The sequence below is a fragment of the Liolophura sinensis genome, chromosome 8, assembly GCF_032854445.1.
Source record: "Liolophura sinensis isolate JHLJ2023 chromosome 8, CUHK_Ljap_v2, whole genome shotgun sequence".
Classification (NCBI taxonomy): Eukaryota; Metazoa; Mollusca; class Polyplacophora; order Chitonida; family Chitonidae; genus Liolophura; species Liolophura sinensis.
Window position 1 is genome coordinate 49,157,650 of NC_088302.1, and position 27,260 is coordinate 49,184,909.

The 27,260-nt window shown below is 39.6% G+C and overlaps 3 protein-coding genes across 4 annotated transcripts; 2 read left to right on the forward strand and 1 right to left on the reverse strand.

Annotated features, from left to right (window-relative positions):
* The first annotated feature begins 760 nt into the window (after window positions 1-760).
* LOC135473631 (uncharacterized) lies at window positions 761-6,703 on the forward strand. The gene is given in 4 exon segments (XM_064753492.1): window positions 761-892; window positions 3,144-3,290; window positions 5,581-5,794; window positions 6,216-6,703. Coding segments are annotated over 4 exon segments (666 nt in total). The 3' UTR covers window positions 6,389-6,703.
* A 94-nt stretch (window positions 6,704-6,797) lies between these two features.
* On the forward strand, window positions 6,798-14,212 carry LOC135472636 (uncharacterized). 2 transcript variants are annotated; one of them, XM_064752239.1, is made up of 7 exons: window positions 6,798-7,074; window positions 9,011-9,155; window positions 9,524-9,668; window positions 10,097-10,619; window positions 11,047-11,168; window positions 12,039-12,182; window positions 13,661-14,212. In XM_064752239.1, exons 1-7 carry the CDS (start codon window positions 7,046-7,048, stop codon window positions 13,897-13,899), a joined length of 1,347 nt encoding a protein of 448 aa, XP_064608309.1. In that variant the 5' UTR covers window positions 6,798-7,045; the 3' UTR covers window positions 13,900-14,212. The 2 variants fall into 2 exon arrangements, with proteins under 2 accessions (XP_064608309.1, XP_064608310.1); XM_064752240.1 differs by having other exon boundaries at window positions 10,124-10,619.
* Window positions 14,213-14,350: 138 nt separating this feature from the next.
* LOC135472638 (26S proteasome regulatory subunit 6A-B) lies at window positions 14,351-27,175 on the reverse strand. The gene is made up of 13 exons (XM_064752241.1): window positions 27,124-27,175; window positions 26,656-26,736; window positions 24,666-24,791; window positions 22,538-22,645; window positions 22,241-22,303; window positions 21,178-21,224; window positions 20,780-20,870; window positions 20,463-20,535; window positions 19,711-19,920; window positions 18,285-18,391; window positions 17,325-17,470; window positions 16,069-16,150; window positions 14,351-15,028 (listed from the first exon to the last, which is right to left on the reverse strand). Exons 1-13 carry the CDS (start codon window positions 27,163-27,165, stop codon window positions 14,918-14,920), a joined length of 1,287 nt encoding a protein of 428 aa, XP_064608311.1. The 5' UTR covers window positions 27,166-27,175; the 3' UTR covers window positions 14,351-14,917.
* Window positions 27,176-27,260: the final 85 nt, after the last annotated feature.

Below are 27,260 nucleotides of genomic sequence, written 5' to 3' on the forward strand. Positions count from 1 at the left end.
ACGACTACTATGACGTCATGGCTCTCAGCGGTGGCCTGGGTATGACCGGTTAACAAGGTTCTAATTTCTGTAATTATGAACAGAACCTAGATCTGGAGACTATTTTTGAAAGATTTAGTCTGACTTCGGGAGAACTCTACTTCAAAGTCACGAGCAGATACACAGTGTTTGATAGAAGGTTACACGTTACACTAAAAAAATTAATCTCTTGATTTTGACAAAACATCTGTTGTCTGGGTGATGCTAGAATGTATTCTGCTATTTTAGCAGATCGTTCTGTTAAGTACAACATACATATTCTATTAATTTAACATAAAGATTCTATTAGACTAACGGGATATTATGTTGAATATAGCAGAGTAGTAAGCTACAATAATAGAATACATTCCACAGCACTACTCAGACAACAGACTTTCTGTTAAAATTAAGATATTGATTTTTTGAGTGTAACATGCGACTTAAGCCTGGGTTGAGTGTATTTTCTGTCACATTAACATACTGACTACGCGGTATCATGACGTAATCATCAAATACACTAATTCCGTATTCTACATGTGACCTCATGTTTTCATTACTATTAATAATAATAATATTTGAATGCGATAGAGCTAGATATGAGGATTATCGAGAGGTTTATTTTAGTTATAATTTTTCTGATTTTGCGATGAAGCCCATAAATTCATTCATCCGTATACTGCGGAAAAGTACGGTAGTAGTCTAGTTTGTATACATGTATGTATGCTATGTAATGTTTTCTAAGATGGCTGCGGTGTTCGATCTGTGTATCGTGGGAGCAGGGATGGTAGGGTCTGCAGCAGCCAGGCACGCTACGCTAAGGGGCAGTGCTCTTGACAGAGCCCGTGTGTGCCTAATAGGTCCACCAGAGCCGCAGGTAAAACGTGTAGCTGAACGGCGTCCTTATAGGGGGGTATCTTATGTGATCCGAATTAGGAGACTCAATGTATGTCGCCATCTTGTTTGTGACGGCCTCTCATAATGCACAGTGATGAATGGAACTCAGCAAACCTGCCTATACCTTGCGTTTATCAGAAATTTGGATTTCTTAATCACAAAGTTTATACCATTTTAATGTACTAAATTTATTTATTGTTACTCTGTTTTTAGGTATTAAGAGCAATGTCTTACTCATGCGCAATATCTTACTCATCCATCAGCGGTTGTCCTCATACTGTAGCCCCAGGTGGCAATTTCAACTCCTCTCTTTATACCGGGCTGGCGGAGTATTATATGATATTTCGCCTGCCCAGTATGACGAGAGAAGTTAAAATAGTCACCTGGTGCTACTCATAGTCATCGCTACGCATGAGTCACGGTCTACGCTCGCTTTACATTGCTGCCTCAAATAATAATGTTTTGTACAGAAATCTTGAACAAGAAAACAATGCTTTATCATTCGTTATTTCTATTAATATATTTGATACACATGCAGTCCTTTTCATCTGTAGCATGTATAACGTGGTTTCAACGGACAACATTTTTATTGTTGAAGGATGATCATAGTTCCGGCTGAGCGCCTTAGTAGTGAGGCTAAAGCTGAACAAGACCATGTTTACAGTTGCTGTATATTGCTATGCTGAAAACATACCACGGGATGGGGCAAATACGGCACCGAGTTTGCTCGCGGATCATGTAATTTTCATATGTAAGCGACATCTAGACGGCGTTAGTTAAGGGACATTTCGGGAATAGACGTGGATGGTTTTAATGAACGGTGCTGCAAAGTCCATATGCCGGTCAGATTTCATAATTAATCCTGGTAAAGTTCTTAACGAGGCGAGCATTGAATATTATGTGTTGTTGTTTTTTTGGGCTTGGGGGGGGGGGGGGGGGTCCCTGTCTTGGAAGTGCGAATACACCTCGGCCAATATTTTCATGCACGGTTTTGCAAATTACATTCCAGATGCCAAACTTCATAATTGTTTTACCGATTACGATAAATTTCACAACAATCGTTTTTAATATGGACGGGCTGAAAAGTGTGTCCAGGGGGGATGTATATATATATATATGGTCTCTCCTCTTTTTTGAACGTGCGGATGTACCAACTTCGACCAGTGTTTGAAATTTCTGTTTGCATAATGAAAATCGTTTGCGAATTTCATCTTACCGGATAAAATTTCGACAGGAACAATTCTGCGTAACCGTTGGATCAAGGCAGTAAACGGAGTGATGTAAAACCTTACGAAATGGTGCATGTCTGACTTGATGTAATGGAGATGATACACCTGTTGGTCATATCTATTGAGTGTATAAACATCGCCAAAAGCAGTGAATATGTAGAACCAGCAACTTGAGCATCCTAGTCTGACCACTCAAGAAAAATCTTTCACAAAGATCACTAATATATCATTCCGCATAAAACAGAAACTTAGTGGCACTATAAAGGTTGGTTTATTGGCGATAACCGATATACATTACCCATTCACAACTGACAAGTATTAGCCTACATAGTGTTTGATTCATGGTGTATGATTTCAGTATTGGTAGTTAGCTTTGATGCTACTCAGTCAAGCAAGTATAGGATAGGCGAACGTATATGTATATATGGTATGGCTAATTAGCCATTTTCTCCATGTAATTTGGCTCACTGGGTCAATGTTTGTGTGTGCTGTTTACTGTATCACGTTACCGCCCAGACAGTCCAAACACAAGCACTCTGACACGCCGCCACTGTTTAGCCCTTCACCAGTGAGGCCTTGTGTTCGAATCCGGCTCTCACTGCTTCGAGTGCTGCTTTAAGTTAGCAGGTTTGTCAAGGGTGGTAGTTTACTACGAACAATTAGGTCTCGTATAAGGAAAACAAAATTGTGCACAGCGTTATATACTGACCAACAAATCGTGTACACCTGTCACCATGCCTGGCGACAAAATGGTTAAAAGGGACTAAAAATACAACACGTAACGCAGTGTTTGTGCAAAACTATAGGATATGTAGGATTTCAACAGTGAGTTGCTTTTATATGAAAAAAAGTGATGTCTAAAGTCAAATCACGTGGTCAGTCAGAACCCACGGATTTCATCACTTTGAAGAACATTGTAGCAGTTCCGGTGTCAGACTGCACGATGGAACCCAGGCAGCTTGATTAAGTATAAGGTTTTTTCGAACTATTTTTTTTTTGTAGACCAAATCCATGACGTCATCACGGACTATTTTCGGTTGCCATTATGATGAGGGTAGGCTTACCACAGAAATTCATGTTGATAACGTGACATAATCAATACTGACATCTCATTCCACGAAGAGATACAAATATATTGAGAACAAGTCGGTGAGTGTAAAGACATGTTAAAGTTACATCTGTCAATGACCCGTCTTCTATGTTACTTTCAGAATTTATTATTTCATTGGATCTCGGGTCAGATTTGTTAAAAATGGAACTTTAACACATGTTCGTAAAGGTTGGACTAATATAGGCTTTTATGGGATAAAGGGGGACGGGTCGGCTGCCGAGAGGATGAAAGCTTATCTTTCAGTTACTATAACTAAGGGGATGAATGACTAGGCTTTACTTCTGTGTTACCATCAATAGTCAAACTGTTTATTGTTTGCCACTCGGCGCATGTTACTTTGAATTCTACAAATTGATGAGACAAATAACACCATGTGAGAGCGGCTTTAACCGTTTGGAAGGAACGTTAAGAACTGGGCATCCAAAGAAATTGTGTTTTGTATTTTTGTAGGCGTGAGGTTTTTCTCAGAATCTGGTTACATTCTATCTGGAATATCAGACGAAAAAAATTCAAGGATTACCTGGAAAAGGCGAGGAAAGTCAGCAATACACTACCATTTGGGTGTCTTTCTGCAAGTGAAACAAGCACACTCTTTCCCTATTTTAATTTTGGAAAGTATGACATTAGTTGTTACCAGAAGATAAACGTTGGTCATATCAGTGCGAGGAATATGGTGTTAGCTCAGTAGACGATAGCTAAGCAACAAGGTTGTGACGTCATATACGACGTAGTGGAGCAAGTCGTAGAAGTTAACCACGCGGGCAAGATTGTGATGGAAATAAACTCTGAATAAACACCATAACACTGGCCGCCGTGGTATAAGTGAAATATTCTTAAGTACGGCGTAAAACACTATTCAAATAAATAAATAAACGAAGATCATGATTTTTCGTCTTTTAGCGCATACCTCTTTTGTACATTATAAACTCTCATAAAAAGTCTCTGATACCGCAAACATGCAGTAAATCTGTCCCTGCCAATCATTTATATATAGGGCCCATATAGGACTAGGTACGAAATCGTCTGTCGCTCGGGTCGATTATCCACCTGCTCACAGTTACAGATTGTCTGCGAAATGACACAAGGTCTCCCTCGGTATGCGGTTGAAATATTCGTTGCCAACCATCACCCTTCTGCTAAATGCATAGGGTATCATCCTTTTCTGTCTAATATTGGTTTTTGAAACAAGTTTTGTTTTACGAATTATACTCTGAATATATGACAGTGTATTTAATAGACATTTTTGAAGCTAACCCTTTCCTCTAATATTCCACCTTAAGGCGGTTGAGATGTTGTACACGGTTGTGTCAGAAATTTCCTAGTCCTTTTTTTATACATAAAAAGGACACTCTGTCAATTTTCCAGTAGTGTCTAAGAACATATTTAAAGGTTGAATATTTTGCTATTTGTTTTCCAATTTTACATTGATAGATATATAATTTAGCCAAGATTATCGTGGTATCAAAGGCCTTATCTTTGCCATCCATTCCCAAAAGAACTATACGTTTGTTTAAATCCACTGGGCCACGCGAGGCAAGTTTGAACCACTCACTTTTATCATCCAAGAATTCTGTACTTTGACTGCATTCAAAAAATAAATGTTCAAGCGTTTCTGTCTCTCTTGGAATTGTACGATATGCTGCTAGCTGAAGTAAATAGCCTTGAGCTTTCATTCGATGAAGACTGTATATAATCTGTATGGATTTATAATAATAGATTTAAAGTTATCTAAGATATAGACTGACAATATGTGAAGAAATAGAAAAAATGAATTTCTCTGGAACGTTCCAGGCCTAGAATTATACTATCAATATCTTGCACAAACACTATGTTTTGAAAACGGCTTCAGCCTTTTTCATCATTTGGGGAGGGGTGATGCTCTTTCTGACATCGACTAGTCGCATTCTCGCTCATCCCTTAACTGGTATTCTTCAATTCGTCGTTAGACACAGATCCAATGAATAAATCAAATAAGTTATAGTGACACCAAATAGTCTATTAATATTTGTACTTGAAAGAGGGTTTAAGGAAGGCGACACGATAGAGTAGCCTCCAGTGCCTGAAAGAGACGTTACAATCGGACTGTTGGCAAATATAAACATTGCAATAGGTCTGCATGTAGACATTTCACAGTATATCCAATCAAAAGCTCTCCGTTAAACACTTTGCATTCATTTATAGGAATGGAAAAGAACACGTATGCAGTCTCTTTCCTAAATGACGCATTAATTAAACATTAATGGAATTCCATCTAAATTACTCCGGAATGTTCTTTAAATGGTTCGGTTACAGTGGATTAGATTCAATGCTAATATGATTGAAAACTGAAGGCACAGTGCTATATGTTGTACACGATTGCGTTTTAACCCAATGTTTGGTAACAGGCTTCGTTCCATTTTTGACTTTCATCTTTGTTTTGCTTGTGGAATGCCCACTGTCAATTACGAAGGGCTCGGCGCCGACGACTTGGCTGAGGTAAAGAACCTGGATATATCAAATGGCTACTCTGTGTATATGCTGCCACCAATACGGTACCCAGATGGTAGGTTCCCAAATGCATCTAGACAATCGGAAAGGCTTTTAAACTGAAATTGATTTCTTTTACGATTTCCATTATACTTGTCTATTTGCATAAATATGTCCTAATTTCTTACTCTATATATTTTCTTAGTTCCTCGGTGGTTTGTATGGGCCTTTTTTTATACTGGTCTGAAAGTTATTGACCCAGAATGTTGTCCATTTTGGTTGACCACGGGTATAAGACTGTACGTTTCGACGCCCAGATTGAAACTACAATTTTACTATCAAGCTTAGTAGCTTATTGTACTTTAGGTCTTTTTGGAATATTACAAAAACCAAATGTTTATCAAGACGTGCAGCTGTCGACATCTAGTGTGGAATAATTTAGGTGTTTTAAGAAATGTCCTTCGTAGCCAAATCACCATACCAAGTTTGTGTTGTAGGAAAGTTTTACATAAAGTTGGGCTGCCTACACAAACTGACCCCTCCACTGGACACCCTTCAGGACATGAAGGCATGGTACTGCAATGCCCCGCCCAAAGAGCTTGTCAGTGACATAGCCTCCGTCTTCACCAGCATGGTTAAAGGTGTATTCTGTATAGTGAAGGGCAAATAAGGCATTGGTGGAAGAAACGATAGTAACACTGGAGCCATGATTAATGGTGTTTTGTGATAATCGACAAACGTACAACCGACAAAAAATGATTTTGTGGACGTTTATCAAATAGGCAAGGGAATTCATTGTGGAGACAGCAGAGAATAACCTTTTCTGGAGCACGTACATTTAATAATAACTTTCCGAGCTCCTTCATCCTCGAAAAAGAGCACTACAAATTCGTTGAAAACGAAAAAATGTGCTTATTGTAAGCTCACATCTGAAAAATCAAAAATCATCTTCTTTCTCTTACCGGCACATCCCTAGAATTCCAAATTCTAGGGATGGTAGAAAGGGTGGTAGAAAAGTGTTCCGCATACATGTAATATCAAAGCTTGGTATGACGCTAACTGTATTGTACGTGTGCACACAGGTATCGAGCCAGTTTCAATCAGCGGTGATACCTGCATTACTGCCTATATGGCTACCGGTCTTCCGTACATAGACAAGATCTCAGATAGCTTGACAGTGGCATGTGGGTGTTGTGGTGTCGGTGCCATGTCGTCTGACGAAATTGGACGAATTGGAATGGACCTGGCGTTGAGTGACCAGCTTTCTGAGCTTTCACAGGAACTGTTCAGAGTACAAACCAAACTAACAGCGTAATGAGAGGACACCATGCAAAACTCTGATATTCGGTGGCGGAGGTATTTAATATTTTGTTGGTAGCAAAGATGTCAAAATCAGCCTAGTTATACATTATCGTCTTAAAGCCACTCTAAATCGTCAAGATGTGGCGTTAGATCCTCTAACCCCATCAGTAGTAACCGTTTTTTGCTATTGTTTTAAACTGCATTGCTTCAAATGATAAATCAGTGTCAACCATCCCTGTCTTGGATTTCGTTCAGTGTTGGAAATATCAACTCACTTTCCTGATGTTAACTGAAACTATACACGTATTTTTTTCGGAACTTTATTTATTTAAACAGTCTGACCTGCTATAATTTAAAGTGAACAAAATCGCGTACACTGACGAAATCGAGAACGCCGCCATGTCATCAAGTTTAACCAATCAGGTGCGACTTGACTCTTTTCCACACGAAGTGACGTAATGAAAGTACTTCCGCTGACGTAATGCGGACGCTGGTTTGGCATATGAGCATGGGGTTAGAGTGACGCCATAAACTATTTTCGGTTTGTCTAACGTGGTGTATTCCAGGAAACTGATTTTTTCAACATATTCTTCATATAATCGTATGAATAGGGCAACACAGTTAGTACCCATTGGGATACCTATCTGCTGTATATGATATATTTCTCTGACTGATTTCATACTGATGTATTAATCAGAAATTCGAGTAATTCTATAAACCGTGCAAGAATGGTGACCTGAATAGGATTTTGAACAAAAATGGCCTTGTGAGCTCTGATATTTATGAAATGTTTGCCTGTCTTTTGAAACAACAAACGAATCAGCTTTCTAAGACGCTGGATTAAATTTTGATGAGGAATTGTTATGCAGAGAGTCGAGAAGTCCCATGTGGACACATGTTTATCAGGCTGCACTGGACCTATTAAATCTACTTTTTCGGTCAATGGACGTGACTTCAGTATTTGATTGCTGTTTTACGCCGTACTCAAGAATATTTCACTTATACGACGGCGGCCAGCATTATAGTGGGTGGAAACCGGACACAGCCCGGGGGAAACCCGGGACCATCCGCAGGTTTCTGGCAGACCTTCCCACATACGGCCGGACAGGAAGCCAGGATGAGCTGGACTTGAACTCACAGCGACCGCATTGGTGAGAGACTTCTGGGTCATTACGCTGCGCTAGCGCGCTAAGCGACTGAGCCACGGAGGCCCCTGTACTGTAAGACAGTTGTCAATATAATTTCACATTTAAACAGAGATGTAGAATTGGGATTCCTGATTTGTGCTGACAATTTGTTCCATTCCGTGCATACTTGAAATGAATAGTACGATAAGATACTTCTATAGAATGGTCTATTTAAATTAAGAGATCTTCCTCCGGTATTGTAGTGCTGTACATCTGTTGGTGGAACAAGATAAGTATTAAAAGTGGTTGAGATTAGCTTTGGATGATGGAAGAATGTTTGCGTAGGAACGAGAAATGAGAATTTGTTTGCTTCCACTAGTGGCAGGATATCTAATTGCCGAAATATTGGGTCTTTATGATCTAAAAGATTTTGATTTTGAAAGAGATATGAGGCGGAGTGCTCGTTATAGTGAAATCTGAAGTGGTCTGAGGTGTGATCGATAAGTATTTGCCCAAAGTGCATTCCAATAAGACAAGTAGTGATATATTAATGAATAATAAAGGATAAACAGTGACTTTTTGTTGATTGCATTTTTGATATTATATAGAATACCGATGTTGCGTGAGATTTTTTTGCTTATATAAGTAATATGAGAACCCCAGTTCAATTTCTCGTTAAAAATAAATCCGAGAAATTTAAAGTTAGTCACCTGCAGGGATAGCGAAGTCAGTTAGCCAAATAAGGAAACGACCGATACACGTATGTCGGGCTGGCCTCTCCAGGAAAGCGGGCCATACGTCAGCCTGTTCCCTCGAATGACCTGCTGATCCATTTTTCTGATGCCTTCTTTCACATTGCGCAGTGAGAACCTCACAATGGCCACCGTGTACGATCTGTGTGTTGTGGGAGCGGGACTGGTGGGGTCCGCGGCCGCCAGGCACGCTACCTTAGGGACGGGCGACGAGGCTAAGGCTCGTGTCTGTCTGGTGGGGCCGTTGGAACCGAAGGTAGGCGTACAATCATATAGAACAACGTACCGCTCGACTAACCGCTACTGATTACCTGATACTCCGTCCAACACAACAGAAATGTTAGCCAGATCCCTAGACCAGCATGTTAGCCGTCTCTGACACTGCCTTTCCTGCTGAGCGTCGTGTGCAATTATTTAGCAGTTATCGTTAAAAGCCATGCCCAAATAAAGAGTAGCTTAAATTATCACCTTCGTGCTTATCCGTTTCACTTTTCACAAATATCGATCTCAATATTTATCTGAAATACAGCTATGTCGACAGCGTATAGTCTGGCCAATCACCAGTCACCTTGGTCGACACGGTTGCTACTGGATAATCGTAAATGTCCTAAATCTTTGTTACAGACGAAAGATGTGACGTCATCGCGGACTATTTTTGGCTGTCATTATGACGAAGGTAGAATAATCCGCGATATTGATCCATGTGTCACGTGGTCAGTACTGGCCTCCCATTCAATCCAGAGATTCAGAGACATAGAGAAGGTGTCTGGTAAGTGTTTTTGTGCCTTTGTGTAGGTAGCCGTTTTGCTTAGACATAAAACTGGAAGTGAAACGCAATGAAATAAATTATCTGCTGGTAAGAATTAATCCCCGAGGTTTGTTCCCTTTGCTTTGTTTTCATGTAAATATTTATTAAATGTGATTACACGCTATTTTGAGAAATTCTAGATCAGTGACGTCTAATAAATTGACCTATTAAAAACTTGAAAACTTATTTAAGCATTTACATAAACAGTTAGACAGTTGAAATACTATGACAGAGGTAAATAGGCCGGGTTTTTTTTTTCATCTCCCTGCCGTGCTGCCCTAAAGTCTTATGCTCTCAATGCTGATGCCTTTTGTTTTGTACAACACATGTATTTCTTTTGACATTCCCATGCCTCGGTATATACAATTATACCGGTTAATAACTTTCAGGTTATATTCCACATGTTCGTCACACAGGTATTCAGTTCTTTTCGGAGGTGGGATTTATATGGAGTGGAACGGATGGAAACGAGACTTTAAATGACGTAGGAAATACGAAGGAAGCGAAGGAAACAGATACAGCAAGGCGTCTTACTGCTGCTGAACTGCAAAACCTATTTCCTTATTTCAACTATGGAAAACACGACTTGGGGTTCTATCAGAAAACAAATGGAGGCCATATCAGTCCGAGGCGGATGGTTTTGGCTCAGCAGACGGCTGCTAAGCAACAAGGCTGTGACGTCATATACGAAGTTGTGACGCAAGTGGTAGAAGATAAGATGGCGGACGAAAATGTGATGGAGGTGAAAACTGAGTCTGGGAGATGTATCCTTGCTAAAAAGGTTCTGTTGGCAACAAACGCCTTTACAAATCTGTGTGATTTGTTACCAAGGGGACAGAGGCTAAATATGTGGTCATACCCATCATGTGTCGCCTTTGTTGAAATCTCAGAGGAATCGGCAAAGAGACTGAGGTAGGTCAAAATGTAATAACCGATGACTACCAGACCTGAATGCTTAACACAAATTGATAAATTAATTCAGTGGTATATATTGTATCTAACATTTAGACAATCAAGTTCCAATGGAATGAACCTGGGGATGGTCGTGTGTTTCCCCCGCCTCGGCCCGGTTTCCACCCATCATAATGCTGGCCGCTGTCGTATAAGTGAAATATTCTTGAATACGGCGTAAAACACCAATCAAATCAAATAAATCAAATCCAATGGAATGCATTTGGGTGGATTAAAAGATTCTAGTAAGCCTAGTTTTATATGTACTCGTATAGTGCTTCATTGTACAGAATGCTTCTGTTCATCTATTTAACCATGGGGTGTTATCTGTGTGCTAACACTTGTTTCAGTATTCAGCCAATCAAGCAATGCCTCTGTCTTGTTACAGCGGAATGCCTCCCGTTATATATAGAGGTAAAGGTGCTGAAGACTGGAAGCCCCCAGCAGAAGCAATCGGCACGAGCGATGACTATGCCTTCTACATGCTACCTCCAATCCGCTATCCAGACGGTGTGTGTTCGTCTTTAACACACAATGTTACGTGACTTCAAACACTACACCCACAACATGCTTTTATTAACAAAGACGCTAATCTGTTGTATTATGCTATATATAACTGTAAATGTATGTGCATATTACATGTAGCTGCAAATTTAAACAAAATATACTCATTACAAGATTAATTAAACCACAGATGCTCCCAACAGCACACAGAAATGTAATTGCAGTTTTAAAATATATTTGATATGTTATGGCGCAGGTTTTTTTCGAATGTTTCTCTTTGGTGTTACCTGGCTTCCTGTATAGCATTTTAATAATGTAACCCGTCTACAACCTTGCTTCCGAAAACAGAAGACATAAGACTAAATGTGTGTATAATCCGTCACACTAGCTCTATTTTTTTGTCTGAGTTAAAGAATGTAGCACACCATCCATCACATGCAATTTATGTCGTTTGCATAATTTTGTTGGTATTTGTTTATTTATTTATTTATTTGATTGGTGTTTTACGCCATACTCAAGAATAGTTCACTTATATGATGGCGGCCTGAATTATGGTGGGAGGAAACTGGGCAGAGCCCGAGGGAAACCCACGACCATCCGCAGGTTGCTACCAGACCTTCCCAGGTATGGACGGATAGGAAGCCAGCATGAGCTGGACTCACAGCGACCGCATTGGTAAGAGGCTTCTGGGTCATTACGCTGACCTGACGCGCTAACCAGCTGAGCTGCAGAGGCCCCCATTTTGTTGGTAAACCCATGTTGAAATTCCACTTTATGTCTAGTGGCATGTGTATGATCAGGTGCAACCATTGTTTGTATCGCAGATGAATTACGTCATGTTAGCTGGTTTTTGAGGGGAAAGTATGTTTGTTGTAGGAAGATTCTACATGAAGCAAGGTTGTTACCACAATCTGACCCCAGCTCTGGAAACCCTTGAGGACATGAAGGCATGGTACTGTAATCCTCCACCACGGGAACTTGTTCTTAACACAGCCTCTGTCATGACCAGCTTTGTTAAAGGTAGTCCTGTTTTGTAACACCTACATGTATAGTCGGGCTAACACACCTTTGAATAAGAGGTCAACAACATCATCAACATAGCATAACTTTCACCGAATGGCACTGTAGGTTACCGCATGGTACTGAGCAAAAATGTTTACCCGTACAGTATCACATGGTTTTAAACCTTGCGGTATTAAACAACATCCGCACGATACTCTGTGGCTCACAACCGCGGAAAACTGATAGCTGCCACACGGTACCTTTCCTGTTAAACCACTGCATTCGCACATGGTAGGCCTACTCTCTGGATCACAACCGCAGAGAACTGATAGCTGCCACACGGTACCTTCCATCTGTCGAACCATAGTGCAGTCGCACACGGTACTGCCTGACTCAAAACCTGAGCAGCTGCCGTGACGTACTTTACATGTCAAACCACCGAGAGGCTGCATACGGTACTGTCTGGCTCACAACTACAGGGAACTAATCAGCTGCCATAACGTGCCTTACATCTGTCAAACCACCGTGCAGAGAACTGATTAGGTGTTAAACAATACTTTCTATCCATCAAATCACGGTGCGACCTCGTACGCATGTGTGGCTTACGGCCTCAGAACTGGGAATTGAGCATTGCCACTCATTTCTCTTTTTTCAGATGTAATATGCAGTCTTTATTTATTTATTTATACTTTGAATATTTCACTTCTACGACGGCGGCCAGCTTTATGGTGAAAGGAAACCGAGCAGAGCCCGGTGGAAACCCCCGACCATCCGCAGGTTGACGCAAGACAATCCCACTTGCGACCGGAAATGAAGCCAGTATGCGTTTGATATGAACTAACTGCCATCGTATTAGTGAGAGGCTCCCCGAATCATTGCGCCCCGCTGGCACGCTAACCGCTCGGCCAGTCTTTATACCCTTGTATATTTAACGTGTTTGACTTAGTCACACAAGCCATGCTTCGATCCCCGTATTCCAACCTTGCTTCGATGATATTCTGCTATGCGAAATCTGTGCAGCCGCCTAAATCTGTTCAATCTCTCATCAGCTGTTTCAAAGATCATGCATAGTGTGTCTCAGCGATGCTTAAATTTATAGATGCAACACTGATAATACGTGCCAAGACCATGGAGGTAGAATATTCTAGTTCCATGCTATGACAGACCGATGGCTAACAAAAGATGTATCTATTCCAGACGAAACTACAACTCGCCATCTCAGTGAAATTTTCGAATGTTTTGTCGACTTAGTTACATGTACTAACAGACTTCGAGGGCGTGAACGAGTTCAGTGCAACATTTATACTATTGTACCTACATTGTGACCTAGGTTTGAACCTTTGCAGACTTATCACAGGTTGTTTACCTTGGTATGAACAGGGAATTTCTTGCATATAACAGTAGTTAACATCCTAACCTCTCACTTACGTGTATTTGGACGGTTTGATCATAATTTCCATTGACTTACACACTTGATGTCTATGTTTTTCGCTTAGGCATTGAGCCTCTTTCCATAACTGGTGACACTTGCACCACAGCATACACTCCTAGTAAACATCCCTACATCGATAAGATCTCGGAGAATCTTACTGTGGCAGTTGGAGGGAACGGGCGTGCGGCCAAGTCAGCTGATGAAATAGGACGCTTAGGTATGGAGTTAGCCTTGAACGGAAGATGGGACACGGATCTGCCCAGAGAGAAATTCCGAGTAATCCTGGCAAACCCGAAGTTATAATCTTACATAATCTATGGGCTTACAGCGTCACAACGCCAACCTTCAGCGGTGAAAGAATTCAACTGTTGTATAAGCACCCAAAATACGTGTAACTATGGATCATATGCAGACGTTGCATATGGATTTAAAAAAAAAATGGACAAAAATAATTATTATACGTATATGGATCTTATATTAATAGACGGGCCAGTTGTTTACAAGCACAGGGATGTTTGTGAATGGCATATGTTTAAATGCACAAGAATGTTTGTTAGAGACAAATCACGCTTCCCAACTTAAGTTCCTTTAAAATGATCACCCAATAGTGAGCTTCTCCAATTTTTCACGCAGAAAGTTTTCATAATAACCCTGAATGTACCTAGGCTTTGTGGAAACTAATAAATAGACAATGCTGAACGAAGATTATCTTTGCAGTAACTTATACATAGATGCCAATCAGACGCAGCATTGGTAATATTTATACAAACATTTATTTATTTGATTGGTGTTTTACAACATATTCAAGAATATTTCACTTCCACGATGGCAGCCAGAATTATGGTGGGAGGAAACTGGGCAGAACTGTTGGGAACATTTATTTTATGGATATTTGTTCACAGAGATCTATTTTCAGGTAACAGAAATGAGATTGCATCACTTCCATGTGCAAATAAATATTTCAAACACAAGATATTTTTACTCCGTTTTTTTTTTTTCATACATGAACACTTTATTCTTAATATGTCTCCAACAATAAAGACCAGCAATGAAATCTTTGTTTATAAGATGTTAATACATCCTTTTTACATTGAAAATGCCAGGCTACAAACTTCAGGGGTGTCAATCCTGTTTCCACAGTTCAATTTGTTTATTCTGTCCACATTTAGCACTACTCTGAACTAAGGGACAGGTAATTCAGTGGTGACTTGTCATTGTGACTTATCTTAGCAGTTGCACAGCCTGGTGGCTTGTTCTTAGTACCACTTGCACAAGAGAATAGGGTCAAGATCAGAGCTTAGCTTGTCAAAGCAGTTCAAAACTAAGCGTAGTACTGCAAGTTTGTCTTCTTCTTGGCCTGTACCTCAATAATGGCATCACTATAGTCCTCATGGATCAATTCTGTAGCACCTCGTCTCAGTGCAATCATACCCTGTAACAGAAAAACAAGACAGTTATCCCCTTGCCCATTATTCCACCATCTGAAAGCCAAAATTATGGATACAAACAACATAAGGTTCATCAGATCTCTTGTACATTACGTTGTGATCTCTGCTATACACTTCACCATTTCAGCAATTATGCATGTATAATGACGTCAGAAACAAGTGACCTAACTTAAAGGTTTGGACTTCTGATATGGTCAAAGTACTGGAAACAATCTGAGAGTCAGCTTATCAAGCTCACATATGATAATCAAGTAGAGTAGACTCCCTCCATCTGATTTTGTCTACTTGCTGATAATTTAATAGGGCCCTACCAAATTTTCTCCTTAAATTAAGGGTCATTCTCTCATTTAAGTGGTGCATTTTTAAGAGCAAGTTGTGGATACGGGGGCCTCTGAAAATGGCTACCTTGGTGAATTTTAATGTGAAAGAGGCAGAAGTTTAATTTTGTACATTCAGAATGAGGTTACATACTTTTTTAAGCTATTCAGAGAAAATTTGAAAACCCCGCAAATGACACATGTACTTGATGTACAATAGTTTTAGTTCTAATTTATACATGTATATCTAAGCTGAAAAATATCAACTCCATTTTTGACATTTCTGCAACCCTCCATGGCTGACTTCAGGAGTCAAGGTCCTGCTCAAAGTTTCACACCTCAAATCTTAATTTAGCATTAGGTATAAACATCTAGTGCTGTTTGTCAAGGGAGATAATTCAGAGGAGGTTTATTCTGGTCTATAAGGCAGGAATGGGAAACTATCTGATGCTTCATGACAGAATAGCCTACCCCCTTGCAAAAATTTTGGTGTAATGTAAAAAAAAAGAAAACGAAAAAACAAAGAAACTCTCTCTGTCAGCAGCATTCACTTTGCCTATTAATTAAGATATCAGTTAATTGGCTTTTGATTAAGTGTTGTTTAAGAAACATAACTTCTGACATTGAAAAAGGTGCAGCTCATCCAATAATTTAAAAACTGATTTTTATAGCAAGAAAATATTCAGAAATGAACTGCCTGTACTCACAGCCTCAACACAAACAGCCTTGAGCTGAGCCCCATTGAAGTCGTCTGTACATCTGGCCAGTTCCTCAAAGTTCACATCTTTACTGTTCACAGGGGAAGAGCAGAGGACATGAAGTAATACCCAAAAGCAATATAGATGTTTAATAAGTTGTTCTCAATAATACAACTTGTTGTTAGCTGAAAAATAGAAGCCATCTGTATCTATTTACATTCCTTTAGCACAAATCTGTAAGTCTTGCACACTGGAATGAGTGATTAAGGTTTAATGTCACACTGCCAGTATTTCAGCCACATTTGGGGGAGGTCATGCCAGAAACAAGAAACAGCTGAGGCTTATGACATGGGAATGATAACATATTGAATGAGAGCAATAACCAACTACCAAATAAAATGTAAATCCTGTACAACTTCTTAAATTAACTTCTGTATTTCACCGACAGTTCAACATTTTTCAGTGATACACTTTGCTTAATACTGATTGATTCATCCAGCTAACAGGGACTCCTATGTGTTTTCTTGTGTAGTTTAAGCAATTCCTTATTAGGAAGTCTAAGTGTTGACATCAAAGGGGTACAAGACGATATTGCCGGCCAATATGGCGTCACTTCCAGTTACCTTAATGGTGTCCATGTATAGATACATAACCAACTTGATTAGAAAGCCTACATTCTTCGTAGTCATCACTGCACTGTAAGTACACTGTACAGCATGTATATGCAGATATACCAAACCAAGTACATCGACCTTTGGGCAATATTTGAAGGCATTCATGCCCTCTGTTTCAACAAAGCTCAATGATTTTCAGCACACACAAAGTACAGCTATAGAATTTTTTACTTGATGATTTTTAGCTTTACAGCTGTAACAGTTTTTGGTCACGAAACCCCCCAATATGGTGGAGAATTTTTCAAGCAATGCAACTCCCGCAGTTATGAAGACACTTCAACGATATTCTGCATGCATTCAGTGCACATATATAGTCCTTTGCACTCAGCCATTATCAGCTTTACAGCTGTACGAGTTTTCTGTCACGTGACCTGCAAAAATGGGGGGAGTAAATTCTTGATAGGAATAAGTTATTAAAGGAAAAAGGACACTCTGGGAGTGTCAATTTGTAATAATTATGACAAATTGCATTGTTACACAGCCTACTCTGAAATGATTGTTATCCCTGGTGACAGAAACTGGCAGAAAATATATGGTTGTACTCAAGGAAAAGTACAAAGTGGGCATGAAGTTTCAAGTACATGTACTTACCTGACGTTCATTTTTCTGGAATGGATCTGTAAAATTCGCGCTCTGGCTTCTTCATTAGGATGTGGGAATTCAATCTTTCTGTCCAGTCTTCCTGACCTCAGCAGGGCTGGATCCAAGATGTCGACTCTGTTTGTAGCAGCTATAACCTGAGGGAAGAAACAATGAGATCATAACAACTGAAAAATGTAGGAAACTTGTACCCAATATCATAAAGATTTATTTATTTATTTATTTATTTATTTGATTGGTGTTTTACGCCGTGCTCAAGAATATTTCACTTATACGACGGCGGCCAGCATTACGGGGGGAGGAAACCGGGCAGAGCCCGGGGTAAAACCCACGACCATCCGCAGGTTGCTGGAAGACCTTCCCACGTAAGGCCAGAGAGGAAGCCAGCATGAGCTGAACTTGAACTCATAGCGACCGCATTGGTGAGAGACTACTGGGTCATTGCGCTGCGCTAACCGACTGAGCACGGAGGCCCCAATATCAAAAAGATGCACCCTAGATAATATTTATGACAAATATTTCTTTGGTGTTGAGTATGCCATACTGAGTCAAATCTTTATCTTACAGGGTACAGTTAATAAGGGATGGAAACTGGAGTGGTCTGAGCAAAGCTACTGGCTTAAAGCCTGTAACCTCAGTAGTCAGGGGCTATCAGCTACTGCATTAACAGAGAATTTGTCAAGTGAGCCAGCGATTCCCTTATGACATGCATTTTTACATGGATACATGTATATATTTGGACTTTATTTGGTCCTAGCACTATTCCCTTCATGCTGAACGCCAAGCGATGAAGTTACATCTTCCTCTTTTAAGGTCTTAGGTGTGACTCAACCCAGGATTGACCCTGGATCTACCGCTCCCAAAGTGGACGATACATATAATGGATACTGGTTTAGTTATACGTTGTACCACTCCATACAAAGTACACACAAAAGTCAAAAATCTTCATACCTTGATTTTTGAGTTCGGCATGAAGCCATCCATTTGGTTCAGAAGCTCTAACATAGTTCTTTGAACTTCTCTGTCACCTGCTTTCTCACTGTCGAACCTCTTGGTACCTAAAGAAAACGACACACGAAAACCACACCAAGTAAGGCTAGTGGTAGTACCGCTTCTAAACGATATATACAGTGAATGACCTGACGTTTCGCACGTGAGTCACGTATCGTTTACTTTTGCACGATCTGAGTTGGCAGAAAGATGACAGAAGAGAGTGATTTCATTAATCTGCAAGGCTATTAGCAGCTCTTGTAGCTAATCCTCACCACATGGGGTCAAGTCACTGACAGTGGAGTGTGCAGGTCTCCCAATTAGTAGGCCTACATGTACATCTCTAAATATACCTATGAATAAAATCAAAAAAAAGTCTTAAGATGTCTACTACTAACCTTTTAATTCCACACACAGTCAGAAAGCATGACCGTGCCAAACAAGGAATGTAAATGCACAATGTACATTGCAAACCAATTATTCGGGTTAGGTCTATGTGGAAGTCACCTCACACCGTTATCTGGTGAATGGTTGTCAACTGAGAGCCCCCATTATGCAACGAATATGTGTACAAATGTATTTTAGCTAGAAACGAATTTCACTGAGAAATATCTGTCGTCAGCTTCCTGTGTCCATGTAATTCCAATGTAGTATGTCAGTCTGCACGCACATTTTTTTTCTTTAGAGTTGGAAGTGTCCCCCTATTGCAGAAGAGTTCCTTTTCCTGTGTTTTAATATCGGGAACCTTCATTAAACACAGGAAACATACTCCACACACGGTTTGGAAAACTACCACAATTTACTTTTACCCCTTTTCGGTAACACTGTGCAAGTCTGGCATATCGGAAGACAGGATTTGTTGAGTTATCACAGAAGTTTGCACTCCGTCACTGGCATTATAAACAAAATGTTTTATGATTTCCTGTGTACAATATTGCTCAGACGTGATAAGCATGTCGCCAGCGACAGGTAAGATCATTGTCTTGCCATTTGCCAGCAAAGAATCACGTGATCGATGGGTAGACACATGGAAATTACACTTTCTGGGTCCCAGGGCCAAACTTTAGGTCATTTACCGCATCACAAGTTTTCCAAATGGCAAAGCACTGGGGTAGCAAGAAAATATACCCTCAACGTCTCTTTGTTCCGATGCATATATATACAGTATTTGGCATCTAACAAATTCTCCTATGTACAGACTGGCCCACAACATTGGTGGAAAACAAGTGAAACAACAGTAAAAATACACAAAAGATCATATAAGCACTTTAGAAACTCTGATATATATAAATACACACTATGGTCATGAAATTCTGAGGACTCGCACTCTGGCCCCTGTGTGATTGTACAGTAGGTAAACACAGAAACAAGATGTAAGATTTCTCACCAATAGCATCCAATTCATCTATGAAGATAATGGCTGGAGCTTTTTCCTTGGCCAGAGCAAAGGCATCTCTGACGAGTTTGGCTCCATCCCCGATGAACATCTGCACTAGCTGAGGGCCAGCCAGCTTAAGAAATGTGGACTTTGTCTGAGCAGCACAAGCTCTGGCCAACAGGGTCTTACCAGTGCCCGGGGGGCCATACAGCAATACACCTAGACACATCAAACAGAATATTACAGAATTATCATATTTTTCATCCCACTAAACTAAACCATCTCGCAAGATGATGTTACTTAAAAACTGAAGTTCAGGCCAGTATAGTATCTGGACTGATTATTCTCTGTTGTTAATTGGCAAAGAAAGTTGTCATTACAAACTGAAACTATACCAATGCAATGATACCAATAATGAAGTTGAGGCATCATCATCACCACGTAAATATAAAGGTTTCACAAGCTTTCGATCCACAAGCATGTCGATCGAAAGCTTGTGAAACATTTTATTATCGGTATCAACTTCATTATCGGTATCACTGAACCCATATATGACTATGGGTCTTAAACAGTATATGTACCAGTGACGTCTTCATGACAAGGTATTTTCAGTAGAGTGGGACACAGTGCATATTATTTTTTTTTTAATTTTGCCATTATAATGTACACTATCACTACACTATTCATTACTTCAGTGGGCCTCCACTGAATTACCTCCCTTGTCACATCACACTATTGTAGTAGTATTGTAGTATGAATACCTTTTGGAGGCTGGATTCCCAATGCCTCAAACCTTTCTTTGTGTGTCATGGGTAATACAACTGCTTCAATAAGCTGAAATCACAAGAAAACAGATTTTAAACACAAGACAGGCAAACAACAGCATGACATATATTAAAACCACAGAAAACTCAGTTATTCATTGATTAAGTATACTTATATGACTGTAATTCCCTTATGCAATGACATCACGACAAAAGTGTTCTACTTCTTAATAATCATACAAAAATTATCACCAGCTGCAGGAAACATACAAACTTCATAAGGAATCGTTGCAATATAGTACAGTGAAGCTTACCTCTTGAATCTGTTTATCTAACCCTCCAATATCGCTGTACTGTTCTGTTGGTCGCTCGTCAACCTCCATGGCTTTTACACGGGAATCATATCTGAAAAGTGATCAAAAACTATTCAAATGCGATAAAGAGACAAATCTAATGTGAAGAGAAGTGAATTTTACACATTTCTATTCTACTGTTTCAACCAAAACCTTTGAAATAACTGACTAAGTGGCCCTATAAAACCTCAATGACACAGAAAATTCCAAAATTCCAATAACTTCCACCAAAACCACAGTGATTAGTGATGTCATAGTGATAATAGCTTGTCCTGAGTCCTTATTTGCAACAATGTTAAGGGACAAATCACTAATATAAAATATTCAATAATAGACTGCGATAAAGACTATGAACTTACTCTGCTGGTAAAGTCTCCAAAATTAAATAGGAATCTTTGTTCACACCCTGAAAATAAACACACAAAGAAATTATGTGAAATAAAGCAAATTAAAATTCTGTATCAATTATTTCCTATCACTGCAAAATGGTCACATGGTTACACTAAGCTGTAGACAAACCGATACTCTGATCTGATTAGAGAGGTGTTTCATGCCATATTCACACTTATCATAGAGCAAGTGATAATCTATGGCTGTGCAAAACTTAACACAAGAGAGCCCCAAGTAGCACATTTCATCATGTAACTGCATGGCTGAGGTAAAACTACCACACCTTCGTACTAACTAAGATTTACAACCTTGCTGATAAGGGTTTTCTGGCGAAATGTATTACCACGGTCTACTTGTACATTTGCACTGGATTTCGAACAAACATAACTTGTAATCGATTAAAATCATATATTGTATCGACTGGCAATAACGGTTTAAAAATCTTACCATATCCACTTGTATTCACTACGGGTTGCACTCACTGATTAGACTGGCTAATATTGATGCAATTGTGTAAGTGCTTACACAACCACAGCTCACTGATAAGACAGGGCTATGGAAAGAAGCTTGTGTACATGTGCATGTCTGTTTAATAAGGGAGTTGAGTGTGAATTCTTATTGTTAAAGGTAAAAACAGTTCTACTGTCATGTGCCTAGAGTAAAATGTTTGGCAACCTTTGTTGATATTAATTCATATGTCACCAGTCTCACTGTACTCAAGAGGCACACAGGACTCCTCTTTCCTCTAGGAGCTTCTCAAGTTCACAAAACATTCAGTTCCTCAAGTTTCTCCATGGTCTGTCTACTCTAAATTATTTTTCATGAATCTTTTTTCAGACACCTTTGTTTAATGTTATCAAAAGTTGCCATAACATTTTTGACAGGTCACATGATACAGTGGGACTTTTTCTACCTTTAGCGATAAAAGAAACCAAACTTGAACAACTCAATTGGTATTCATTGTTAGCACAAAGATTTGGACATATTTTAATTGGAGAGAAACACTCTGATATAGCACTGTAGGCAGCTTACCACTAAATCTCCTGGATGCAAGTTTTCTGGATCAACCAACCCAATTACTGGCAAGAAATAAGTCTGAAAGAAAAATGAGCAAAACATTCCACATGTAGCTCAAGAATAACATCACATATGTACAAGCAGTAATGCTAAGATAATAGAACAATTTTATGAGGTATATAGCTTTGCCCTCATGCGCCCAGCAGCAAGTTTCGGTTTGACTGAGGCAAAATCAACACTAATGCAGAAGGAGCAACTGAAGGGGACAACATTTCCATTTGTTATTTTTAATAGTTATACAAAAATAAACACCTGTCTGGTTGAGGTTTTGATGACTGCACATTTTCCTTTTCTTTGAGAATCAAGATCAATGTTAGCCCCATCTTCTTCACCTTGGTCTTGAGGGTCCACATCCAACAACTGAAACATGAAAGACATGATCACATGATGAGGTGTATTTCTGTTGTCTGATGTCCATTTATCATTCTGAGTATCTAATACCCAGTAATAAATTCTTTGTTCCATAATGAAAATGTTGATCTTTACATTCTGTAACTCAGCCTGAGCATGGATGTTAGAGGTGAGGGGAAATTAGTCATCTATTCATCCATTTGTGTAAATGCTCTTGATATTTTTGGACAGGACAACTGAGATCTACTTAGTAGCAAGGGTACATGTATCAAGAACTACACATGGAAATATGAAGTTCATTCAATCTTTAGTGTCTGCAGACTTCAGCTGGTCATCACACGCCAAGTCGTTCAATCTTATGTGTCTGCTTCAGCTGGTCATCACACGCCAAGTCGTTCAATCTTATGTGTCTGCTTCAGTTGGCCATCACAGCCCAAGTCGCTCAATCTTGTATGTCTGCTTCAGCTGGTCATCACACGCCGTCGTTCAATCTTGTGTGTCTGCTTCAGTTGGCCATCACACGCCAAGTCGCTCAATCTTATGTGTCTGCTTCAGTTGGCCATCACACGCCAAGTTGTTCAATCTTATGTGTCTGCAGTCTTCAGCTGGTCATCACAGCCCAAGTCGTTCAATCTTATGCGTCTGCTTCAGCTGGTCATCACACGCCAAGTCGTTCAATCTTATGTGTCTGCTTCAGTTGGCCATCACAGCCCAAGTTGTTCAATCTTATGTGTCTGCTTCAGTTGGCCATCACACCCCAAGTCGTTCAATCTTATGTGTCTGCTTCAGTTGGCCATCACAGCCCAAGTCGTTCAATCTTATGTGTCTGCTTCAGCTGGTCATCACACCCCAAGTCGTTCAATCTTATGTGTCTGCAGTCTTCAGCTGGTCATCACAGCCCAAGTCGTTCAATCTTATGTGTCTGCTTCAGTTGGTCATCACACGCCAAGTCGTTCAATCTTATGTGTCTGCTTCAGCTGGTCATCACAGCCTAAGTTTGACCGCCAAAATCATAAACCTAAATAATATGTGCTATAACAGATGCACAGAAACATAGCTGTTGAGCTCATGCACCATGATCATGTAAGGTCCTATTCAAAAGTTATCTCCCTTCAGCAATTCTCCTCTAGAAATTTGTGAATTATAATAAGTGGTAACTAAAACCTGGATGTTCCTCAAGATTTAAAATATGCCACGGCCCTGGTAAGAATCTCCGTCTTTGACAAAATATTTCTGGACTGAGCTAGATCAACATTTATTTATTTATGTGATTGATTTTTGCACTGTACTTAAGAATATTGCACTTATATGATGGTGGACAGCATTATGGTTGGAGGAAACCAGGCAGAGCCCCGGGGAAACTCACAACCATCTGCAGGTTGCCAGATCAGCAGAAGGCATTGTCTGTGATCAGAGGAAAGGCTGGAGGAGGAGCTACATGGGATTGTATGCATATTAAATATCCACAATGATATACAGTGAACATTCCTGGTCTTGACTTGGAGTTTTCAAGCATTAATATTATTTTTAACAACCTGTGCCTGAACGGCACAATTTGCTATTCATAACAACATATTTATTTATTTATCTGATTGGTGTTTCATGCCGTACTCAAGAATATTTTACTCATACGATGGCAGCCAGCAATATTGTGGGAGGAAACCGGGCAGAGCCCGGGGGAAACCCACAACCATCCGCAGGTTGCTGGAAGACATTCCCATGGCCGGCCGAAAAGGAAGCCAGCATGAGCTGGACTTGAACTCACAGCGACTGATTGGTGAGAGGCTCCTGGGTTATTACACTGTACCAGCACACTAACCAACTGAGCCACATAGGCCCCTGTGACAACATAGCCTCAGCCAATACACTAGAAATTATGTTTGAAACTCACACTACCAACAGATATGCAAGAAAAAGAAGTTGAAATACGAATACAGATGTTAGGGTCAGGCCCATTTTGCAGACACGATGTGGAAGTTGGGTGGAAAATTCATAAGTAAATTCAACCAAATGTGAACACACTTTGTACCTCAATAACATTGGACACAAGGTATGGTAGGGTTTTGTTCACTTTGATTTTCTCTGTGTTCTCCTTTATTTTCTCCTTTTGTGCTTGTAATTCATGTGATATCCGCATGACCTCTGATTTCATTATCTGAAAACCAAAAAAAAAAAAAGAAAAAATACTTGGAAATAGATACATGTATTACAGTCAGCCACCATGGAAGTGAACAATTTTGGAACAATTAGTTGCCTACTTTACATGTGTTCTAAAGGATTCTTGCCATAACTGTTTACATATCACAATGTCAACATACAATTTATAGCGCTGCCTCACTGAGATGTTATGCTAAAGACACATGAGTATCTACATTATACTCACACTGAGATGGCCAGTATTTGACTGCAAAGACTGCAGGTAACACTCAGGTTATGACTCAGTTAGGAATTCAAATCGAACCAATGATAGATGGGTACTGTAGGTGCCTTAAGTCTGCTGTTTTGATTCTTTAAAATTTCAAAGAACGCAAGCAGATTTTAGAATGGAGGAAAGAGATGAGGGCCTGAAGAAACCACCCATTTCAATAAACAAGACATGAGAATGCAGCGCAGCCCAGTGAAACATTGGATTTGACTTGCTTGTCTCAGAGTTGTTCTAAAACCACAATACTGAATATTCAACCTTTCTGGATAAGGGCTACGCCACTATCCGTCTTTCTGGAGAGTCCTGTAGATTGCTCCTTCAGCCAGGATCCTCATCAGATGACCTAAATTCATAGCGTGGCATTTTATTATGGACCAAGCCTATCCATAAAAAGTATAAAATCCCTAAAAGGGTGTTTTGATTTCCAGCTCAATTCATTTAAATTTCAAAATAATGATGACTGGACTAGTACCCAACTAAAGGTATAAAGCCTATCATCATTACCGTCATGAGTTTGGTGAATCAAATAAATAATGAGGCCAAAATCACTACGGGGAGCAAGTGGTTTGGTACTATCAAAGCTCCGCCAGAAGATATATCCATAAAAATGCAATATTTTTAATGTCATCTATGAGAAAAGTGAGTTGTTAGTCTGCACAATTCAGCTTTGAACTCATCTAGATGAGCCAAGGTGAGTAGTTTAGATAGCACGACTGCAACTGAAGCAGGGGATGGAAATGGGCAAAATATTTAATGAGATACGAACAGTCCAAATTATCTGAGTTGAACATTCTGTAAGTTCTATTCAAAAAGATATGGACTAAGGTACGGTCATAGTTTCAAGCCATCAACTGTAGCCGAATTGCCGAACGCTGGGAATACTTCTGGTTAATAGAAATAATGGACTTTCAAGGTTATGCAAAAAAGACAGAGTAAGTTCAAATTAAGGTGATGCTACTGAATGCTTCACATGCATAAAGATATTAATAAGTCAAGCCATATCTTCTGTACCAGTATTTGTCTGGAAGACTGATTATGTCACTCAACATTATAAAAACACATATGAAGAGTTCTGAGTCAAGTTTCTTTCAGTGTTTAATGGGTAAAATTGTCTGGTTTGGGATATAGTTTTTGGACAGTTTCAGTTCTTAATTGACCAGACGCTGATCAAATCCTTGGATTTATCAGGCAAATGAATACAATATGTTTCAAAATGAATCCAGGAAATATTCTTTTAGCACAAGAGGCAGATAGCAACTTAGATGTGTTCATTTAATTCGCGTTTTGAAACTGCCAAATGGGTTGTGGGTTTTTTGTGGATAAACATTACAAATCTGGACAAAGACGCAGAGTGGGAAGTTATAAGGACTTGGATGATCCTTTTGTTAGTCAGTGAGCCCCTATTCACGTGTTCATTGTGAAAAGTTGGTTCTTCAATGAATTGACACCTCTCTACCACATTACACCAACTTAAAAATTCACCAGTAATACACTGTGTACAACAGTGAATACCGAATTTTTTTTATTAACATCGGCTGAAGTCAGATGATATAAAAATGATAAGCTTATTCACAATAATTCAAACAGAAACTACCTTAATTTCATTGTCCAAGAGACGAGTTCTGCTAACAATTTCATCTGTTCCCATGCGCAGCACCTCTTCTCCAAGTGAATCCTGAGAAAACAAAAAATAAACAGATAAACTGAAACTTCAAACACATACCGACAAAGAACGTCATAAGAAATCAAATCGTTTCGTCCAGAACGTTAAATTGCATCATTTTACTATGAACTATCAAAACAGTATTTTCCTTTAGAGATTCACTGAAATGAAGATCAGTTTGGTATTGTTGATGTCATAAATATACTGGCGTTGTTGTAGTAAGCTGGCAGAAAAATGCATGTCATTCAAACACGCTTCTTGTTCCCCTCAAGCATGAAGCTTGGCAAAATCTGTTAACGAGATAAAAAATCCATAGAACAACGCTAAAGTCTTCGGAGTCATCAATCATAGCAAAAAACATCATACATGATACTTGCAACTATATTAAAATATATTTACCTCTCCATCCTCCCAAATCGCCTTGTCTTCCAAAGTCGCCATTTCCAACAACAACACCGGTGAAATGATGCATACAACCAATATTGATGACGTTAACGCATGGACGGTACCCAAGCAGCTCATTAACTCATGACGTT

What these genes read in the sequence shown, in the direction of transcription:
- LOC135472636 (XM_064752239.1), top strand. Translation starts at nt 7,046, where the DNA reads ATGCAAAACTCTGATATTCGGTGGCGGAG. An exon ending in TCTGATATTCGGTGGCGGAG is followed by an intron (nt 7,075 to 9,010) that starts GTATTTAATATT and finishes CACATTGCGCAG; the next exon opens with TGAGAACCTCACAATGGCCA. An exon ending in TGGGGCCGTTGGAACCGAAG is followed by an intron (nt 9,156 to 9,523) that starts GTAGGCGTACAA and finishes TCTTTGTTACAG; the next exon opens with ACGAAAGATGTGACGTCATC.
- LOC135472638 (XM_064752241.1), bottom strand. Translation starts at nt 27,165, where the DNA reads ATGGCGACTTTGGAAGACAAGGCGATTTGGGAGGATGGAGAG. An exon ending in TCTTGGACAATGAAATTAAG is followed by an intron (nt 24,792 to 26,655) that starts GTAGTTTCTGTT and finishes TTTGGTTTTCAG; the next exon opens with ATAATGAAATCAGAGGTCAT. An exon ending in GGGAATCCAGCCTCCAAAAG is followed by an intron (nt 19,921 to 20,462) that starts GTATTCATACTA and finishes TGATGTGTCTAG; the next exon opens with GTGTATTGCTGTATGGCCCC.